Source organism: Sturnus vulgaris, chromosome 3 (assembly GCF_052056855.1).
Source record: "Sturnus vulgaris isolate bStuVul1 chromosome 3, bStuVul1.hap1, whole genome shotgun sequence".
NCBI classification, from domain to species: Eukaryota; Metazoa; Chordata; class Aves; order Passeriformes; family Sturnidae; genus Sturnus; species Sturnus vulgaris.
In genome coordinates, this window is record NC_142245.1 from 69,592,215 (window position 1) to 69,615,557 (window position 23,343).

The 23,343-nt window shown below is 36.9% G+C and overlaps 1 protein-coding gene across 1 annotated transcript in view; it reads left to right on the forward strand.

Annotated features, from left to right (window-relative positions):
- REV3L (REV3 like, DNA directed polymerase zeta catalytic subunit) overlaps nt 1-23,343 on the forward strand; it is a 110,659-nt gene that overhangs the window by 27,518 nt on the left and 59,798 nt on the right. The window contains exons 2-5 of the mRNA XM_014879258.2: nt 13,560-13,749; nt 15,115-15,189; nt 16,417-16,577; nt 20,495-20,591. Of these exons, the coding sequence (XP_014734744.2) occupies nt 13,560-13,749; nt 15,115-15,189; nt 16,417-16,577; nt 20,495-20,591 (523 nt within the window). The remainder of the gene's footprint in view (nt 1-13,559; nt 13,750-15,114; nt 15,190-16,416; nt 16,578-20,494; nt 20,592-23,343) is intronic.

The window sequence follows — 23,343 nt, forward strand, 5'->3', positions numbered from 1 at the left end:
ATTTGCAGCCAAACTCCACTCGTAATTTCACCTTTTGATACGCTTGCTGAAATTGATGTGTGCAGATGCTGAACATGCAGTACTGTCACAAAACTGGTTTTAGATTAAAGTTCATAAGGAATCTAGTACATTATTCATTCCAGCCACAAGGTGACTTGTGCAGTTGTTGCTCTTACAGAGCTGGAATTAAATGAGAACGTATATATTCACCACAAAGGACAGCATACAGCAGTATCAGAATCAAAGGTGGTTTGTTTGCCAGGTTTGCTCTTTTTGGCCTGGGCTGATCTTGATTGAGAAGGTGAAATAGTGTGATAGATGTCACTTGTGCTGAGGCCAAATGTTGGTCAGTTTGTGTTTGGTAGACAGTTTTTCTCAGAACTAATATGTAAAAGCTGATGTTATTCCTATAATAGCAAAGCCTATGTGTCATGATACCAGTATTTTTTTTTCAGTTCTGTATGTTCCGGTAATATATTGCAGTTTTCTGTAGGAATTTTGTGACTTAGCAGCAACCTGGAACTTCATTAAATTGATGCTTTCATCTTCAACACATTTGCCTTTTATGTATCTCAAACTTTCTCATTATTCAGTGTCTTACTGTTTATGGGCTTGCTTCTTTCTATTGTTTATCAAACTGTAGTAAATCATTGGAAGTTTAACCTGAAACATGGGCTACACCTAAGCAGCATATGAGAAATATGGCTTTTATAGAGCCTTGGAAATAACAACATACATTTCGATACAGACTTTTGGTCCTTCTGTGACCTGAGACAAAGAACAAATGACCTTAGATCTTGATCTAGATCAGCAAAGTCTGTCAAGTGGCATCTAGTGGTCAATTCAAATTGGTTTTTCACCTTTAGAGAACCATAGAATGGTTTGGTTTGGAAGGGACCTTTAAGCGTAATTTAGCCTAATTCTTGCAATGAACAAGGAAGGACATCTTCAGTCTTCAGAGTTGCCAAATTTTAATTACTTCCCCTCCCATGTCATCTTTTCCTCATCTGCTGTATGAGTCCTGGAGTCCCTGTTTATCAGTGTTGCATATAAATTCTTTGTTAAAAGAAAACCAGGGTTGCAGTCACTAAAAAGAGTGAAAATATGCCAGAAGTATTTGCCTATGTCTGAAACAGGATGATTTTCAATAACGTGATAAAATAATATATTTTCTCATTTTCTCTAGCAATTAGCACAAGGTGCTCAGTGATTCTAACCAATTACTCAGTGAGTAGGAATAATCTCTTTTATCATCCTCAGTCAAAAATTCAAACCAAATTACACATTCCTTCTGGGAGGGTTTTTCCTTGTAATACTGATGTGTTTGTAGGTTTTTTTGGAAGTTATCTGCAAGTCTGACCTGTTGTAATGATATTAACTTGTATATGAAAAACTGAGATTACAAAATGAAACTACTGGATTTCAATTTCTTTAAGCTTTGTGGGGTTTCAACAGAAAGTATTATAGTTTAGGTTTCTGTAACATTACAGTGCTTAATGATTTAATTAAGCATAGAACTACTTTGCCGTTTTTCTAAACCATTTTAACTGTCTCAATGTAATAATGGCTCCCTCTGCCTTTTTAACATATGACCTGCTCAGCATCACAATAAAAATGCCGAGGGAGGGGTGGGAATGCTGTCTGTCTATTTACTACAGTGATATTCATCTGCCTCGATGATGAACCTTTCTGTATGCGTTGGTGTCTGCTTCATTGCATAAATTTCTAACTACTATGACAAGTGAGATATGCATTATGCTAGTAAATCATTCAGCATGTTGTTCTGACTTGCAGATTCCAGGTCTTTACTCTGTATGTGTAGCTAAGGTTTTGTGAGAGAGTCACTATCAGTTGTACAAATGCACTTTAATAATGTGTGTGAGGAGTCAAGGGCTTAACTAGTAGCACTTTGTTCTGGCACTTACTAAAATTTCTGTCAGTAGATTGGCCGTGTTCTCCCCCAACACCAACACCTCCCACTCTGTGGTTTTTTTAAATCTCTGTTTATCTTTTTGCACCCCCTCTTCATGCAGAGTATTTTTTTTTTGGTTGGGTTATGTTGTGGTGGTGGTTTTTTGTTGTTTTCTGTGCTCAATGGAGACCAGCAGTAGGGCTACTGAGAACCTAGGGAGGAGGAATATTTGTGTTTTAATGCACTTTATTTTGTTATTGATCCACACTTTATTAATGCTATTCAACAAAACCATAGAAAAAATCCCATTATTGCTCAAATATTATTTTTATTTATATTGAAAAACTTGTGTAGTATCTCAGTCACAAAGGATATAGTCTTAAGCTGCACCACGGGAGCTTTAGATTGAACATTAGGAGGAAATTTCTTCACAGAAGGGAGGTAGTTGGGCATTGGAATGGGCTGCCTAGGGTGGTGAAGTCACTAACCCTGGAGGTATTTAAGGAAGGACTGGATGTGGCACTCGATGCAATGGTTTAGTTGGCATGGTGGTGTTTGGTCAGACGTTGGACTTGATCTAGGAGGTGTTTTCCAACCTAATTATGTGATTCTTTGACACTACCTATGCATCACTGCTATCATAGATTTGGGAAAAGGGAGAAATGGTGATAAGAGAGAATTCAGATTTGAACAGAACATGGAGAGATTAAGTAATCAATCCTTCAGCACATTTTAACATTAGCTTTAAATGTGAAACTAGATTGCTGGCTGATTTTTTGAGGGAGACCCTTTGTTTTCAGTGCAGAAAGGTAGTCACTAATTAGTTGTGCTGTGCACAGAATTTCAGCAATTTAAAATATAATAGCCAGTGAGATTACCTTGTAAAATAGGAGTATTTGGGCTGGGTGGCACTACTTCTGTGACAGATACTTCTGACTAACACTTCAAACTGTTTGTTAAAGGATGCAGATACTGCTATAAATATCTTGCCTTGGCAAGTGAGGCATTCAGTCTATAGAGTCTTTACAAGCACTCGGAAGGTTCTTGAGTATGTACAAGACAACCACATGAAATGATCTGTACAAGGCAAGCAGTCTTTGGATACACACTTTCTGTAAAATGCTCAGATGTTTAAAGTTTTTTGCTATAGCACTGAGCAGAAAAAGATTTTGTAGTTTTAATCATGTGAAGAAGTAGAAAGGTGTGTGTGTTCTCAATAAAAGACGGTAAACAAGCCTAAGATAAGGATACTACAAAGCCTGGGCAGTCTTTGCAGAAACAAAAGCCTAGAGCAGGCAAATAGCCATGAAACCCTTCAAGAGCTGCCAAAAGACACTAGACTTTACAGAAGATGAAAAGAGAGGGATGGATGCCTAATTCGGGGTGAGGAAGAAACGATGTTAAAAAAACCCTAGAATAGGAAGTAAGATACTTAATAGTATTGCAAAATGTGTAGAATAAAATAGTAGCATTGTTGTATTACTGAAAGAGCATTCATTGACATATTTTGGAAAATATTAAAGAAGATGGCATAGAAAGATCACATTTGAAGAACAACAAATGCTGTGCCTGCATTTAACATCTGTTGACTTCAGTCATGCTTTAGTGGATGTTAAGGTCTTTGTTCACCTGGAAACAAGTCAGTAAAGACCCTGCTTGTTAGTCCCCACAGCTGAGGGTGTGGCAGACACCTGAGGACTATATTTGCTGTAGAAGGCAAAAAGCTAAAATGTAGATTCTTTTAAATTACTAGAGAAAAAATCTAAAAAGAGCTAGTTTCATTTACTTTTGGTTTGAAGGACTTTTTTTCTTTTATAAGACTCTTACCCTGCCATGTCTTTTAAAGCAAGGAGGCTATCTAATATATTGACAGGCAAAATAAAATAAAACATTACTGTAGTGTGATTTCCATATACTGTGCTCTTTAGTGTGAAAGAAAACAGTTTTAAAAATATTGAAAAATACTGTAATCTGCATTTTTTCTAATGCTGCTATTGTTTCCACTGTGCAAAACTGTTGTATTTGCACTTGCACAGTCCTCTCAAGTTAATCCTGAGTATCTGTTGATAAGTATTTACTGAAGAACTGCTAAATTAGAGTGAAGGTTAAAAATTATATGAAGGAAAAGGGAGTGGTAACATTTTTGTGTACGTGTGTGATACAGACTTTAGAATTGCTCAGGATTTACAATTCTGTTCGATAAATCAGGATTCGGACCACCGGTTTTCAGGGATATGGTTTCTGTAAGTCATGTATGGAGCTACTCCCTCTCTAACTGCATTAAAGAATTGAATTTGGCTGAGGATGGGCTCATGGCACACCAAGTGCTGCTATTACCAGATAAAAATTATTTCCCTCGTGTAGCTGCTTAAAAGATCCTGTCATGAGAATCTTTAGGAAAAACTATAATAAGGATTTAAGGTTTGTGCAATCTCAACTTCAAACAAAAGCTTTGGTGAATTTAGAGCATTTTATCTTTCTGTCTGCTTGCTGTGATTTCTTCCCCACATGGAAATGTCTCGAATGTTCTGCACTTTCATGCACAACCTTTTTTGGAAGTCTCATGAACAGGCATATCTTTCACTAATATGTTTTAAGGTAGGTTTGTAAAAGATAATACTGTCTCCCACATTGTTTAATTATGTATTAACACAACAAAGGGACAATATTTACACCATTGCATCATTTAATGTAAGCTATTGTAATAGGGCTACTTTATTTTAGTCAAGTTTGTGGTTAAATATATTAATGTTGCATTGAAAGGTTTTGGTGCTTTGGTGATTAAAGCAGTATATTATTTTTATTAAGTTAAATCAGGTAGACTGAAACTTCTATTCTGAGTAAAGGCTTAAAGCAGAGATTTGCAGCTGTAACACCCTCTGAAGTTTTCTGGTGCAGTTAGAGATCACAAGGTAGAAGGTAGGAGTCTACTAAGAGTTGCTTTACTTTTTTACCTTTACTGTCTGACATAGTTAGCATGTTTTAGAAGTTGACACCCAGAGAATAATTTCTGTTAAGTGGTGTGTGCTGATCCAGACTTGGCCAACAGCAAAATTCCCATCCAGCTGCTTGCTTGTGCAACCCACCCCCCCCAGTCTGGTAATGCAGGGGTAAAATAGAAAAAACAGAAACAGCAAAACAATAGGTTGAGATTATAGCAGAGAAATTGCTTACCAATTACCATTGCAGGCAAAACAAACTGTTTGGGAAAAAATAGCTGATTTATTGCCAACTAAAATTGATTCAGGTAGTGAGAAACAAACTCCAAACAGCACACCTTTCCTCCCCTTCCCCCAGGCTCAGCTCTATTTCTCACGTACCCTACCCCTGCCATGCAGGCTCACATGGAGAATGGCGGGGGGGTTGCAGCCAGTACATAATGATGTTTCTGCCTTCTTCCTCATCATGTCTTTCCTCTGCTCTGATGTGGGCTCCCCATGGGCTTTGGTTCCGTCAGGGATATTCTCGTGCTCCACTGTGGCATCCTCCATGGGCTGCAGGGTATATCTGCTGTTTCATGGAGATGTACCTTCTCCACTTTCCTCTGACTCTGGTGTTCCCTTTCTTAAACATTTTCTCCCAAAAGTGTCCCCAGCTTGGCTGAGAGACTCAGCTGTGCTCTGCAGTGTGCCTGTTAGGTCTGGCTGTGTCCTGCACAGGGCAGTCTCTGGCCTCTTCCCACAGCAACCTCTCCTGTGCCAGCCACTTGCCATATAAACCTGGAACACAGAGTTAGTAAGATATTAAGAACACAGTTTATTTCCTGGGTCACGAAGTTCTGTCCCCTACTCTTACTGTCACACAACATGGAGTCCTTTCAAAAGCTTACACAGAAATTTGGAAGGGGTCAGGAAGTACTTCCTAGTAAGTCGTTGCTTGTCCAAAAGTTATAAGCCTAAAACATACAAAAGATGTTAGAATTTCTTTATAAAATAAAAGGGTACGTGTGATAAGGAGTACAAAGTGTTGCAAATTTGTTTATGGTAGCTTAGGAGCAGTGCTTATATTTGTTGAACACATCCTCTAGCTTTCATCAGCTCGAAGAGTGAGCTGAAATGACAGTTACCTGCAAGTGAGAGATCTTAATGCAAATACAAAACCAAAAATTTCAGTAAGTATTTATAGAATTATTTAGTGCTCTTTGGATAATACAAGAAGAGAAAACAGAATGTGATGTCACTTAGTCGTTAACATAACTTAATGTGACTCACAAGAGTGTGCATACTCTAAAGTGTGTAATTTTGGGGAGATTACACAAGCTTGGTGTTGTCCAGGAATTTTTAGCCAACATTTGTGAAAAGTGTCTATGAAAGATTGTACTGATGAAAGCATTGTTAACCTTAACACAAGGCCAAGGGTTTTTTTGCCTGCAGTTTAGAGTAGCAAATAATTCTTGGCAATAATTTATGATGCTTTTTCTCTAACTAGCTCTGCAGCTGGCAGGAAAATACCTGTGGAACAAAAATGTTCCAGTTGGTTTTGTGTGACACAGGACAAAGAGATGAGTTATGGCTGGAGCAATGCACACACATCCCAGTATTTAAATAGGCAGATGAGCCTCCTGTAGAAGTTAAGATCAGTTACCATGAAAACCTCTTCTTTGAATATCTGTCTGTGCACCATTCTCTATGTACATGTGACTTGTGTCACTGGCACCAAGGAAGACCAGTAAGATAGAACTTGTGTGGCAGTGTCAGTCTTTAGTGAACGGTTGTGGAGGGAAGTGGAAACCAAAAGCTGTGTGACTGCTCTGCTCCCCCTTTTTACTATTGACTTATTTTTTCAACTTTTTCAGGATGTGGTGAAGTACACCTCATCAGTTTACCTGGGACTAGTAAATACACTCTTTTCTGTTCAGCTATGCTTTGGTCAGTGTGATCTAACAGAGTCTTCCTGTGTTTCTTTCATGTGGTGGTGTTGCTTACTGGAATAGCAACTTGGACTGTGCTGCTAGCTGTGAGTGCCAAGAGCCCAATATGACAGCTAGAATCTGTAGCTGGGGCCAACTGCATTTGCCTCCTTTGTGTGTTTTAGCTCATTTTAGCTGGCTTCATAGTGATTTTTTGACACTCATTTGAGAAATAGTTACTGATATTGTCCAGCTGCTTAGATGATTAATCTGTCAATAGAGGAAGCAAGAATAATATTTTGTATGGGGTTCATTTTATAGATAGGTCCTTAATAAGTGAGTACCTGACCTCACCTTGTGTGTCTTAAGAAGAAAATACTATGGCTCATTCTCATAACTCACTACCATCAGCTTGAAAAATGGTTTGTACCTAGCTTATCTTTACTTTTTGAGATGCTTACCTTTTTTGGTCTCCATTATTACTGGAGATACTTCTGAATTATTTTGATACTTCTGAATTATTTTCCACATCTCTGGACTTCCCTGGTTTTAGTTGGACCACGTAACAATAAATTTCTTGAGTTACATTTCAGTTACTTTTGCTTGGTGATAACAGTTGGGAATAGATGTTCTTTTCTGATGATGTACCTTTGCATCCTGTAATCAGTAGTACTTATCAGTAGTACTTCTGAGATTGTTTTCTAATGTCTCAGCAGGAATTCAAAAAAGATCCATCCTAATCAATTCCAGTCAGAAGGAGGTAGTTTTACTGAGATAATCAGAATATCTTCGTTGAGTTGATGTATTAAATAAACTGTTTCAACTTTTATGTGTTTTCTTGGGGTTTGCTCATTGTTTATGTGTAAAAGAAATCAGTAGCTCTCTTACATATTAGACTAAAAAAATATGTTAAAATTCTCAATAAGATAGTAACCTTGCTTTTGGAACTTACAATTGATACTTGCCGTTAGCAGTAATTCCCAGTGTAAATTCTAGCCTGAGAGGTCTCAAGGTTATTTCTTCTTTGGATACTTCACAGTTCAAAGTATCTAATGGTCTTCTTCAGTTTTATGCGACTATTGCATTGCTTGCTAGATTGGACAAGACAAGACTTGGTGAACCATGTGGTCTCTTAGGCTTAATATTTCAAATTATTGAGACAACTTATAGTTAATGTAAAAGCTGTCAGTGAGCAAGCTGTCAGTTGGAGATGTCAGTAAAAATCAGTGTTTCAAATGTAATTTTATTTGATATACCTTAACCTGAGAGGAGTATGTCCTTTGGACAAATTCAAGGAAGCTTGTGGACTTTTTGCTCAAATCTCCATACTGCCCAGAGATCTGCTTTTCTTTGGTCTTTGTTTCCTGCCATATCTCAGGGTATCACACCAATGTGCATCTATACAGAGGTTTCTCATTTTAAGTTACAGACAGAAAACCCAGCTCTTCTCCTTCACTAAGGATCCCTGCATCAAGGCTGAAGAATAATCTAATTGCAGTGAGTCAAAGGCCTCTATTTCCTAGTGTTGGTTTTGGTTTTTTTTTGGTCTTCATAAGAGTTAGAGGTATTACATGGTGCAAGGAACAGTTACTGGCTAAATAATTATAAATAACCAAACACACCATTTGAATTCCAGCAAATGTAAGAAAAAGATTTTTTTGGTCCCATTTACAGGTGTTACTGAAATAAGCGTTTTCTCACATCCTAGAGAAAAACTGAAAACTTTGGCACAAATATCTAATATTATATGTGAATAAGGTCTCTGCATTCTGTTCTTGATTATGTTTTGAGAATACCTTGCTGCTGCAAGGCCTAATTTCATTATTCTTGTTTCTCTGACATCCAGTATTCTCTAGTATTCAGGACTGCAATGTGTGTAGTTCTCCCTTTTTTCTCAGTCCTTGTGAAAAAGTTGACTTGTTTGATTGATGACTCTGGGAGAAGATTGGAAGTTTCATTTAATCACTGAAGAAGTTACATTAATGTAATATACTACTGAAGAACTCTTTGTGATTAAAGGTGTGAACTCTTACGTTTGTGAATGACTTAGCAAGAGTCTTAAGGGGGAAAGATCTTCCCAAATTGTTAGGAAAGGGATTTATCTTCATCAAAGCATTACCTTACTTACCAGTCCACATTTCCTTTGTGTCCAAGGGTAGGTATGTGTGGCTATAGTTTCACAGACTGTGTTAGCACTAGAAAGTAACTGAGACCTGTCCCTTTTCAGTAGCTCAGTTCTGATGGTATTCAGTGATACGGGCTTGACAAGCCCACCCCAGTGAGCAACATAGCTTAGACTGAAAGCACCATCTAACCTGTGCACAAGATGCCCGTGTTGCACCTATCAAGCAGTTGGACTGTTGCAACTTTATGTTGCTCTCAGAAGCGTCTTCTTGGAGAAGGTGTGAGATTGCCTAAGACACGGGAACTTTTATTGCATGAAGAAATTACTTTTAAATTGAATTCTAAAATTATTCCACTTATAAATTTTAATTCCTAGAATTGTTTTTACACCGGGATTGTTACGTTTTCTAATTCTTTGTAGGCATCACTATTCACAGTTCATTTTTCAAGTGTTTTTGAATGTGATTCAACAGTTAGTTGAAAATACTTGAATAATAATCCTCAGATTCTCTAACTTCCTGTGCTGTGAAATTAGGTGTTCATAAGCTTGGGCAAGAGGCTGGACAAGATGACTTTGAGAAGTCCCTTCCAGCTTCAGCCATTTTATGTAGACTGCATCTCAGTTTTATCTTTACCAAATCATTCTGCCTGGCTGAGCATTCGGGTGGTCAGAAGACATCAGTTCCTGTATCTTGCTAAGTAGTTACCGAGTATCTTTGCATTGCATTATCATCCAGGTTTCAGTTCTCTTCTGATGATACTGAAGTTTTCTATTTCAGGATGCTGCAGATTTTTCTTGTAATAGTAAAAAATTACAGAGTAACTCAAGGATTATGGTTGGTATATGCTCCTAATAGTAATGTATATGGCAACCATCTTCCAGAAAAAATACCAGATTGACTTTCTTAATATCTCTCTCATGGGTCAAATATGCAAATGCTATGTTTTTATGCTTCAGTAACATTTATGCCACTTGCTTTTGTAAGTATGGGTTTGGCAGGTGGGCTTGCTTTCTGTACTGTATGAAAGTACTGCATTTGTATTATTTTTGAAGTATCGATTCATTATTAGTATGACTATTCAGCTATATTGATGTTTAGTTGGCAGTGTGTTCTTTTCAGAGAAAATGGCCAGTTTGCTAGTTGAGTATCTCATAAAATCTCAAGGTTTTGTGTACCGCCTTTTTTCTATGTTATAGCAGCAAGCTATAGCAAGCATACTTGTAGGTGTCTGTATGTTAATTAGCTGTCTCCTTGAGTCATACTGGGATGTTTGATCAGCAGATAATTCAGCCAGTGCAGACCTCATTCTTTTAGGTCCATGAAGAGGCCACAGAATGAAAACGTTTCAGTTGCCTGTCCCATCAGTGGCCAATTTTTGTATCCAAAGCTCTGCAGAGAGCAGTCATATGTAGAATCTGCTGTTGAGCACCACTTCCACCGATTCTACAGATGTGAAGAAACTGATGCTACAGATACAAAAATAATATCATCTGGTCACTGTAAGTAGGCACTGTAGCAGTCAGTGGTGTTCTAGTGGTACACATTTGTTTCTCTGTATCTCCAAAAAGAAACATGAGCATAAGATTAACATATTTAAACCATAAAACTCATTAACCTTTTCCCAAGCCAAGTTTTTAATTCATGTAAATTGGCAGGTCTTTGTAGCCTGAAATCCTCAGTGGGTAGATCTTTTTTCTCCTTGTGGCTCTATTGGAAAGAATCCACTAGAATTTTTAATGAGTTAGTGCAAACCATGGTTGCTATTACTGGAGTCTGGACTTCAAACTCAATACCATGATATTTGGTGCATTTTAATGATTTTTACCTAAATGATGGAAATACATGACTGTTCTTAACAGTTAGCAGGGTCAAACTTGTAATAATGTCGATTTTAAGTAAAAATAGCAATATAACCAAATATCACGATATATAAATCAATACTATCAAGTATCTGTGTAAACTCATGTAACTTGACAGCTGTTAGCCTAATAGGAGTCTTAGCTCAGCAGTAACTTGTTTGCTTTCTTGGCAGAATCAAAAATGAAAAGCAGCTCAGAGTATGCGTTCCATGAGATTTCCCTGGAGTTAAGTGGTAATTTGACTCTGCTCAATCGAAAGCCATAGTGTTTATCACGGGGGTTTTTGCACATAAAGGAGAGTACAGGGAAAGGGAACAGAAGGGAACTTTCTTTGTATGTGTTCTCTCTTTTATTCAACAAGAAAATTACATTGTCAGTTCAGCCAGAACTGTTAAATAGCTGCTTAACTTAAAAGGAACCTGAATTTAAGTACAGTAAGTTTAGACTGTGTCACTGTTCTGTTTATTCTGATGCTTTGCAATTTTGTGTTCTAACGGGTCATAAATTAACTATAACTCAGAATATTTGGACAACTATTAAAGCTAAGGTATTCTTTAAAGTATGAAAAAAAATCATGCTTTTAAAAGGAGTCCATAGCTAGTAGTGCAAATAAAAAGTGTAAGTGCAGAACTGATTCTGACTGACAAGCTCTGGGAAGCAAACACCTAAATTTATAAAATTCATGGGGGGATAGACATGTATATTTGTGTATACAGAAATTCAGCCTGTATTCCAGTATCAAATTTAGCTTGAGGTGAGTTGGTTTGTTCACTTGTTTTTTTAAGCTGCAGTGAGCATTCAGACAAATCACTTTATGAACTAGTTTGAATTTCCCCCTGAACATGATCCTGGGATACATTTTTAAAACAACCCACCTTTTCCAACTTTGCAACAAAAATAATAAAAAAACCCCAAACTTAAATCCTTCCCAAAACCAACCAACCAAACTTAAATAGAGAAACTGTAGAACTTTAAACAACTATTAATTTTGTGATAATTATATTTGGATGGGAGATTCCTTTATTGCAAAATCAATCCTAAGTACAGCCATCAGTATACACTCAGATTTATTGGTGACTTGGTATAGAAAATAAATGGTTTGCTACCACTGCACAGTCCCCTCAGTTCACATGCCATTAATATATGACTTTTTCCACCTTAGGGAAGAAGACGTTTTCTACCATATAAAGCAGCTACTGTCCTTTATTTTTCCTTTGAAAAAACCCCCAAACATGTAGTTCTTAGTTTCTTTCTTTAGTTTCCCCTTTCTCTTAATGTTTTATTGTTGTTTGAAAAATATGAAACATAAATAAGAATTTTATTTTCCTGAAGTATTTTAAAGACATGGGCAGAATCCACAGATGATGACTTCAGCATTATGAATGCATATATAGATTGTATTTTAGCATTCACAAGGAGACTTGATGGAGTTGACTTGCAAGAAGAATGAAATTCACCTCAGAAAATGGACTTGTAGTACCATTTTTTTGAGCAGTTATTTTACTTCTGAACGTAATTTGAAGAGCAATACATCTGACCCCAGTTTTAAAAAGGGGCAAAAAAAGCTATGCTGTTAGTGGGATTTTTGGGCATGCTTTTCACAGGTGTAGAAGATTTGCCAGCAGTCCTCAGCTTGAAGGTCTTCTTATTGCTGCACTTTAATGGACTTAAGCTGTCTTCACTGGGTGGCCACTGGGGTATGATTGAGTGTAAATAGTTCAGGCAAGCTCCACCAGCTGAGAAATAACCTCAGTTTGAAAGAGTGAAGTTTTGGAAGTCTTTTCATTGGTCTTGTGGACCAGTGAAGTTGTGCTCCTTTTTGTACCATTCATCTCCTGGGTGATGAAAGCACAGCCAGTTTTGCTGTCCTCATGCAGGGAGTTCATCCAAACAAAATGCAGAGGGATATGTGCTGCCTATCGTTGTGGTGGTGGTTGTTAATCAGCAACACATGCTTACAGTATTTTTCTATGAAAGTTTTTCTTTGGCCAGTGAGAAGTCATGAATGATTTTGGGGACTGAAAAGGTGGCAAATGGATGCCAGCAAATGCCTGCTTTGTTGCACTGTGGTGAGAAAAGAACAGATAACATGCATTGCAATTGAGACTAGTCCTGCTAAAAACGTGGTGGATTTGGGAGGTCCCAGTCCATATTACTGTGTGAACAAGAAGCTCAGACTGTGGTCTAGCACGGAGGTTTTCAGGGTGTGTCCTTTCACTCTGCTCTTACTGCAGACTCACAGAAGCTAATGCTGAGTTCTTAGAAGTCTAGAGATTTACATATACAGCAGAAATCTCTGAGGGATCCACAGATTTTAAAAGTTGAAAATCGCTTGTTGTTTTTTTTCCACATCCCGACTTATGCCTTAATAACTAGAATACTGAGTGGCCTCATAGGTGTTCTGGATGTTGTTTTTAATTTCTGAGAGGTTACATGATTGATAACTGAAAAATTTTCACAAAGGCTGAGAAACTGTTAAGCATCCAACATTTACTCAGTATGCAAAGTTATTCATAGAGAAATGTTGTGTTATTACTATAAAGAAAATAATTAATAGTGAATTCTGTTGTTACATAGGTGTAATCATGTGTATGTCACGTAATCACATCTGTTCTGTATTGATTTTGTCAATGAATCAAGTGTGAGAACTGCTCTACATTGGTATCTTCTGTTTGAAACACACCTGAACTTGCATCATAAATTTATCCTGTCTGCAGAACCTGAAAGTAATACGAAAAAATTCAGATGTAGCAACTACTTAAAAAAAAAAAAAAGTAGTCATTAGAGAATAAATGTTTATCTTTTATTTTTAGGTCAGAAGACTTGTCTCCACTTGCATGGTATCTTTCCTTACCTCTATGTACCGTACGATGGTTTTGGACAGCATCCAGAATGCTACCTTCGTCAAGTGGCGTTCAGCATTGACAGAGCACTCAATGTGGCTTTAGGCAATCCATCTTCTACTGTTCAACATGTTTTCAAAGTATCATTAGTATCTGGAATGTAAGTATGACCTATCAGGAGTTTGCTTGGTTGTTTTGAATAGTTTTTTTGCAGTTGTACTACCTAGAAGCACTTTGGATTTGGATGACTGCACTGCAAATTCTTTTTCATTCCCCACCCATGTATGTCTTCATACAGGGCTGTACAACTTCTAAATAACTCCTCTCACTTTCCTTGACTTCAACAGTTAACAGGTTTTCCCAAAAAACCTTCTTAATACAACCATTTTTTCCTAAATTGTATCCTAGTGTCTATCATTTTGCAAAATCTGTTCTTAGCTTTTTCTGCTGATAGAGCAGCACTTTCCATGCAGCATTTTCTAACTCTCTGGATTATTCTAGGTTCCCTGAGACCAGGAATGTCTTGCAGGAGCCTGATTCTAGGTGTTCTCTTTTTTTGGTTCATATAAAATCGCCCCCACAGAGACTTTCAAATCATGTTTATCAGTCTGATTCTTACAGCAGCACAGGCCAGGAAGTGGAGACTCTTAAACATACATTTACTAATCTGTCAAGATGACCACTGTGTTTTATTTGGTATAACTTTCTATATTCAATGTTAGGATTTTAAAGATTCTGTTAGTTAATTTTTATTTAACTTGCATAATCAAAGGCTGAAAAATAAGTCAAATCATAATGAATAATGAGAAAATAGTCTGGAAGGGCACAGGTGATTGAGATACATGCATTCAATTTTTCATCTTCAAAACGATGTAAATGCCAGTTTTCAGTGTTGTGCAACACTATGTTTTATTTTCTTTTTTCATGCATTTCTGAAATACATCCTTTCTAATTGTAAAGTGTAGGAAGATAATATTTCTGTTCCCAGCCAGTTTTGGTGGTTTCTAGGTATTGTGAGTGAAGTGGCTGCAATAACTTGTTTTTATTTTCAATCAGAACTTTCTGATGTTTTGGTTTTGGGTTTTTTTACAGTAACAAAGAAGGTCACCTACCAAATTTCTTGATGTTGATCTTTTTGTGAGAACTATGTAAATTGTAGTATAGCTGTTCATCTCAATAATGAAAGCTGGGCAGAGTAAACTGTTGATGACAATCTTCACTTGAATAAGTGAGAAAAGAACAGGTAGAAATTAGGAGAACCTGCCTCTTTTTCACCTCTCTTGCCTTAGAATTTCAGAGCAGTCATTACTGAAAGTCAGCTGCTCGTGGCCTCAAAGCAGCATAAGAGCATTTCACCTATTTTGTTTGTTTGCATAAGAGGCTGTTGGAAAGACCTAAATGAAATACAGCTTCATCTTTAGCTGGGTATATAGACATACTTATTTAACACTCCTTATAGTAAAATGTCATTGAATAAATGCCATAGAATAACTGGCTAGCTTCTCGCTTCTTTCTTTCTCTCCAGGCCTTTTTATGGTTACCATGAAAAGGAGAGACAGTTTATGAAGATTTATCTTTACAATCCTGCAATGATAAAAAGGTAAGGATATGGAAGTACGAAATTTTGTCTGATTTCCTTATATCTTGAATTAAAAAGTCAGGCTTGAAACAAGATTCATCAGTAGCGTAACAAAATAAAAGCTCCAAAATTACTGTCTCTCTGTTTTCAAAACACTTCAAAATTTACCAATTTTAAACACACCAATAATCTTTTAAAGCAGTAGAACGTTAGGAAAGCAATACCAAAACATACTTGCCTTCAGTTGTTTTGTGTTTACTGTAATTTGTGAACACTTAAACAAATTTGCTTCAGCTTACTTTTCCTGTAACTCTTAAGGAAAACGATACAGCTGTCTTTCATATGGCTACATTTCATCTATTATGAAGTAAATTTTGGTAGGTTTTAATTCCAGTAAAAATTACTGAATTTAAAATTTACTTGGAAAACTGAACAGCTTTTGTTATTAGACAGGTTCTCTATTTCTCAATAGAGTAATGTTCTGTTGTATGAAAGTGCTGTTGATTTCAATCTTACTGTCAAAGTAGCTGCAGTAAATTCAGGAATAAATAAGGAGGAATTATTTCCCAAGCATAAACTGAAATCCCTTGAGTGTGTGCTATTACATACTGTAACTTTTTTTTAAAAGTTCCAATACATGATCATAAGACAGGATTGTCTGATTTTTCTTTGTTGTATAGTTGTATACTGTTAATTTGAGATAAACTTACTGGTTTACAGTTATCCAAATACCTGCAGTTATTTTTTAATATGTAGCTGTTTAAAAGAGGATTTGTCCTTCTGCAGAGTTTTAAAATACTTCTTCTGAGTATACACTATGTAGCTTGAAAACCATGAAGGACATTATATGTATCATATATATATCAGCGAGAACTAGAGAGACTTTCAAAATTGTTACTGATGTGTAGGCATACAGCTGCCACAGTTGTTCTGTTGAAAGATTTCCATGGCCTGTAGTGGCTTTTGGATCACGTGCAGGAATAGAATATTTTAGGATGTTTTTTCAGACAGTTTCATGTTTTTTAAGCTGAAGGATTCAAGTCTCCTTTGCAACTAACACCCAAATATTGTATCATTATTAGCAGAGATCATTTTTGTTCATCATTTATTATGAAAACACAGTTCTTAAGTTGAAAATACATCTAAGTCAAAATTTAAAATGTCTAAGTACTCTGTATTTTGTTAAAGTCAGGTATCAATATTCTTATACTGAAATAATTTTTATTTATGTCCTAATTTGTCTTATAGAGTTTGTGAGCTTCTGCAAGGTGGAGCCATAATGAACAAATCTTACCAGCCTCATGAAGCCCATATTCCCTACCTCCTCCAGCTCTTTATAGACTACAATTTATATGGAATGAATTTAATAAACCTGGCTGCTGTCAAATTCAGAAAGGCAAGGAGAAAAAGTAAGGGGTTTATTTCTTAAGACCACATAATTATTTTGAAGGCTAAAAACTACCATTTTGAGCAAGATGTCTCTAGCTGTCAGGCTTTTGCTTTATTTTGGCTGAATGAGTATCGTGTTGTTTCCCTGAAGTTTGCTTTCTATGTCAAAACAAAGTCCATATGTAGCTTTTTTCTTTTTTATGTCTCTGTGTGAGGAAGAGCCTGCTTCCTGAAATGAGATGCTGTATATCTCACATGTTCTGTCAGCAGTGCAGCTGTGACCATTTCACAAGATGACCACACCTCTTTTCTAGAAGATGAAAAACTGTTGCTATTTAGTTGAAGAATTTACATGATATACAGCATAATAATACTGTTACTTTTTTTTAATGGTTTTGATTCTTACATAAATTCAAATTTTTTTTTTTGTTGCAGTAGCGTCTTTACAAAATTATGGCTAATGATTTTGCTCTGATGAAAGTGTTCTTAATTAAAATGCTTGTGTTTGTGCTAAAAGTCATTTGCTCTAAGGTAAAATTTGAATTATTAGTGTGTGACCACAGGAGGCATTTAAAAAAATTAATTTGGCATTTCGAATGTACACACTGACATAAAAATTAAGTTTGGTGAGAACATCCCTAATTCTTCTAAATTCTTCATTATAAAGGAGAGATAACAGTAGGAAAAGTATACCTTTGGTACATAGCATTTAGTAAAATAAGTATTGTTTATTTAAATCATAATTGTTCCTACAGCTAAAGCAAAAGTTGAAAGGAATGGTGAAATACCTTCCTGTAAAAACGCCAAGCAATAATCATGCTGAATTCCCTCCTCATTTTATGCGTGTATATTCAGACGGCAGTAGAATAGCCCATGGAGTTTTATAACTAATTCTTGTTTAAAGGAAAATACTCTTTTTGTACCCAAAAATAACAGAGCATCTTCAGAATTTTTAGTCCTGAGGAAGTATAGTCAGGTACCTTTAGTCTTTCAAATATTCAAATCAGCCTTCTGGAAACATACAATGTGATTGTATCAAATAGTTGCTTCCATTCTTTTTCCATACCATTCTTTTTTTCTCTCTTTCAGATGATAGATGAAAAACATAAGCTGTTTATATTTTCCATAATTTATCTAAGGATGAGAGACCTAAGTGTTGAATAGGAACAAGGGGGTGAAAGAGGAGTATGGGCTGAGACCATGGACTTTCACTATTCTTGTAGGGAAGATTCCAATAAAATAAAAGGAAAAAAAATGACACTACCTTGTCTGGTTTGATCAGATACTGTCTGCAGTGCTCCTAGGAAGATTCATTCTGCTTTGCATGGCTCCACATCACACATGCATCAGTAGCATGCCTCAGTCTGTTGGAGTCCCCAGGCACAGGATCACTGTCTACTGCTCCTGGCACAGCAGCCAAGCGACAAATGGTTTGTCCCTGGTGCAGCCTTACAGAGGCACTGCTGTCAAGAGCCTGTCCTTGTACAGCAACCCTCTCTGAGCTCAGGCTGTTGGAGTGGTAGAGAAGACACAGCCTCTACTTACACCTGACACACTTCACCTGCCTGTTCCTCAACCTCTGTGTTGTGGAGTGTGCATTCCTTTCAGTCAGGTATAGGTGTGTCACACAGGCTAGGCCAAACATTGTTTCTTAGGCAACAGTAAAAGCCTTTGCCAGAAGATATGCAGCAAACACTTGCCTTACTTCCCTTGCAGATGATGAGATATGAGTCTGGCAATTAATATGTTTGTTTGTCAGTGTAAGCCTCAAGAGCCTGTTCATAGTGGTATTTTTCTCACTGACATAAGTTGATCATTTTGAAGGCTGAGGGAGGTCAGCATGCAGATTTCTAGCAGCAGGAATATTCTGCCTTCATCAGCTTGTATCAGAAGGTTCAGCAGTTCATTTTCTCAAGTCCTTGTCTTTATGGGCTGTGAACAAGGCTGCCTATTCATTCATGCACCACATACCATTGTAACTGTTGCAAAGCCTTTATTTTCAGTAGCTGAATCTGCTTCTGAAATATGACTCTGAAAGACCTTGATGTTTCATTGCTACTGTCTTTAAAGATCTTATATCAAGAGAAGGGGAATATCGATGTCTTTAAATTCCTATCACTGTGATTAACTTTACTGAAGAAACAAACTGACACAGGAATCTGAGCCTTGATTATTAGAAGTATATGAAAACAGCAATGATAGGGAATAAGAAAGAGAATAATGCACTGAAACTGCTGTGGTATGGTATTTGAAATGCATATAATTTTTAAAAATAATAGTATATATTTTACAAGTTGTCCTGTAATCTTGCATAGCTGCTGTGAGATGTATTTTCCTTTAAAATATACAACTCTTCAGTCTCATTTCATCAACCTAAAATAATCAAGTTGCAAATGAAAGATAACAAGAGATGTTTCCATGCATAGTTAGCCTACATTTTAATATGGAGAATTAGCTGATGTGCCATGCAGTAAAAACATGGCTGTGTTTCTTCGTGGCCTAGCTGCCCAGGACAAGTCATCACTTTTGAACAGCTCAGACAGTAAGGTGTGCTAGGTTTGAGCTGGATCTGTGCAAATGGGATCAGATCTTTTGTATTGTCTTTCCAGAATCACCTGCTGAGGCATTGAAGTGCATAGACTGTAACAGCATGTGTGACTGAAACATGAGCTGGCTCTGCATAAGCACAGGAGTGTCTTTTCACCCCACTTACATGCCACATCTTTGTGCCATGTCAATACACTAAAGAGGCTGATGTAGGGGCAGGGTTTGCAGGAACCTGGTCTGGGTGCAGTGAGATTTGTCTGGACTATATGGAATTAAGCCTGCTTGCTTCTATTTGTAGCTTCTAAGGTTCTTTTGGCATGGTGCCTGCCAGTTGCTTCTGTAGTAACTTAGGGCTTTTTCCTACATGACATATCCCTAAACTTAATATTCCAAGTAGTGGAATTCACACTGGCAAGACTATTACAAAATTTATAGATTAAAACTACTAGAAATATTTCTAGAAAATATTTAATTACTGAAGACCTTTGACAATTGAGTTAGTTGGTGTAACTTTAACAAATGCAGAAGTGTTTGCTATGGCTGAAAAGTAAATTAAATACCAGAAAACTGCTAGAAACTGCTAGTGCATAACACCAACATAGCTGAGAAAATTCAAGGTTTGAGCTGGTCTTTCAGGTAGGAGTTGGAGACTGAGTAATTTTCAAAATCTTCTCTCATTCTACCTTCCTCCAACTCCATTCCTGAGGCTTTTTCTTTCCTCTGCCATATCCTGTGTATATTGTTTTTCCTTTCTCTGAAGGACTGAGGGTTCAGTCCTCAAGGGAGGTATGAATTCTTCAGAGATTTTGGAGCACTCTTCCTTACACAGAGACCTCTGAGCAAACTTAGTGGTTTTTTTTATTTGTAGGTCACACAATGTCTGCCTTCATTGCAGGTTTCCACTTACTGCAACTACCATTGTATCTGGAATGTATTGTATATTCCCTTCCAACTCACAAATAAGAAAAAATGTGAAGGAGAATTTAGTGTTTTCTTTGGCTTCTAATTTCTATTGGGATTTGAACTGTGGACCGAGGAAATTCTGAAGTTTACATCAGACTGTATGATTTATTTTGAAATTTTCACCCATAGGAAAAGATTGAATGTAGGCTAAGATATGACTAGAATGCAACAAATCTAGTTCGAATAATGTCAGTGTGTTGGAAGTATGTTTTTCTTTTTATATGTGTCTATGTGTTAGAAAAAAAATTAGATCATTTACATGATAGCATAGTTAATGGGTGAAGGTGATATCATGCAGTGCTATTTATTCTTTAGGAGCAGGTGTACTGGTAATATTAAACAATAAATGCAGTTATATAATGATATTTGTAAAAACTATTGCCACATAAATAAATTTTCTCATTCTACTTTCTACTTTTTTCCCTAGGTGATATATCAGGTGTAAGTAAACATCACAGAACTCGTTTGCCAGAAAATTCAAGCAATGTATCTTTCACTGAATGGGAAGAAGATGAAATACCAAGGTCAGCATCTCAGGTTTTTTTGTTTTATGTTGTATTATATTGTATTCTGTTGTATGTTCCTATATACATTAACTTGCATGTAATGCGGAGTTCCAGTCTCTCATTTGAAGGATCCTTATATGTTTTACATGTTTTTTTAAAAAAAAGTGATTATGTGACACAAATTATCATTATTTAGTTTCTCTGTATAATCTTGGTCACATGATGGTTTGTGGTTTATGCTTGGGCTGGGAAATAATGGGCAAAATTCGACTTTCTGGATTTTGGAATGATGACTTTGATGAAGAGTTAAGCAAGCTTAATAGTTACAGGGAATATTTACACAAAAGTTCACAGACTGTGTTTTTTGTAATTGTCCTTAACTAACGTGACCTCACTGGTGAGGCCACGTCTTGAACCCTCTGTTCCATTCTGGTCCCCTCACTACAAGGACATTGAGGGGCTGGAGTCCAGATAAGGGCAATGGAGCTGGTGAAGGGTCTGGAACACAAATCCTGTGAGCAGCAGCTGAGGGATCTGGGGGTGTTTAGCCTGGAGAAAAGGAGGCTCAGGGATGATCTTATTGCTCTCTATAACTGCATGAAAGGAGGTTTTAGCCAGGTGAGGGTCAGTCTCCTCTCCCAGGTAACAAAATGGGAGGACAAAATAAAATGGCCTGATAAAAGGGGAGTAATAAATAATAGTAATAATAAACATAATAATAAATAAAATTATTTACATTCATTTACAATAATTTGCAATAATTAAAATAATAAACAATTAAAGTGCCGGGGAGGTTTAGATTGAGTATTAATTGCTTCACTGAAAAGGTGGTCAGGTGTTTGACTTCCTGGACTGTCCAGGAACTGGTGGAATCTCCTGGAAGTGTTCATAAAGTACATGGATGTGGTGTTTGGGGGACATGGTTTAGCACTGCTGGATTAATAGTTGGACTTGATGATCTTAGAGGACTTCCTCAACCTTAATGACTCTATGATTCTATGAAGAGTATGTTATCAGAGAGTTTGTCCATTTCAAATGGTAGCTACATAAGAGCCTCAGCTTAGAATTTTCATCTCTGTCTCTCATGCTTTTCCTTTTTTCCTAGGCATTTCCTGTTCTACAGTTTGTAAATTGTAATCATCTTACTTGTATAAGAAAATGGAATATTTCTGGAATTTTGTGAGTTTGTGGCCAGAGTTGAGGAGAGGAGAGAAACTCACAGTATCTGAAGCTACTTTGATTTGTAGTTTATTCTATAAAGAATGAACAGCAAGTTCATTCTTTAAGCTATTTGCTAACACTTGGCAGGTCGTTCTGTCGTCTAGTAATCTTCTCAGTTTCTGGGTGGATCCTGTCATTGTTCTCTGAAGACCTTATTGGGCTCAGTATGCCACGCTTCCTGCTAGTGTTATGTACTGGGAGAATTTGCTTCCCCAGTAGAAAGTGTGTGCAGTAAACCATACTTCAGGTTTTTCTAGCATGCAAAAACATGAGCTTGTGTTGATTGCATCTGATTTTCTGATTCTATTACTGCTTTAAGGGGATTTTGCAACAACATTCTACTGACGGTTTTATTGCAATTTTACTTCTGGTCCCTTTATGTGCAGTTGTTCTTGGGCTGTTTCTTGTTTTTGGCTGCATATTTCATTCACAGTCCATTTCAACTTTTATTTGGCTAGGTTCCACAAGCCAGCTTACTTAAATATTAAAGGTTGGATCATAAGTTTGACCAGGATTATCTGACGTTACTTTACCCAGATCCAGAGAAGGCAGATAAAAAGAAAGTAAAGTAGTGCTTCCTGGCTGTCAAAACCGGGGAGGGATGAGCTCAGCGGAGCAGGAGCCAAGGATGCATCCTCATGGCTGTAATCACAGGTCTTCTTTCCTCCTCCATCCACACTTCCATGTATCCAGCCAGGGCTGCAGCACCTCACTCATGCCAGTCCTTCTCCAGCACTCACATATGTTCCAGAAGTGGGATGTTAACAATAATGGGGAAAATACCAAGGGTGTCCATTTCCCTGGTATTCGTTTGCTGTACTCCTGCCAGCAGGAATTTATTTCTTGAATGTAAAGCCTGAATACTACATAATATACCACACAAATTCTCTGTGCACCACATGCAATGATAATGGTAGTTCCCAATATACTTTACAGTTTCATTTATCATGCCAATTTGGCTTCTGAGCATTTTAGCATTTATTAGTACAAGATGTTTTTCTTCTTTCTTTTTTCCAATTGGGAATCTTCTGTTTGGACTCCGTTAAAAGTTCCTATAGGATTTTTCATCCCATTTTAAAATTTCATCCTGCTTCTATTATACTACTTCTGAGTTATCCTGCTTTTGTTTTCTGATACTATGAAACATCTGGTTATGTATCCAGCATGTCTACTGGCTTTCCTTATCAGCATATTTCGTTACTGCACTGCTATATTAATGAGATGAGGTGGTCTTTATTCTACACATTTTGTGTCGATGCTCTGTCCCTTTTATATAACCAAGTGGAATTTCACATTTAGGTAGCTCTTAAAATGCTCTAGGAACTCATTTATGACTCCTGCAACTGAAATTATTTACATTTGATACTGTGTTAAATGTTTTTTTGTCTGGAAAATTAAATTTATATTGAGGATGTTCTAGCATGACTGTCTTCCCCGTGCTGTAGGAAGTAAATGCCGTAGCAAAGCAATAAGCATAAACTTATCCAGTCCTGATTTTACTCTGTTCTGTATCTACACAAAATTATTTGCCTGTTTAAATTTCTCCTGG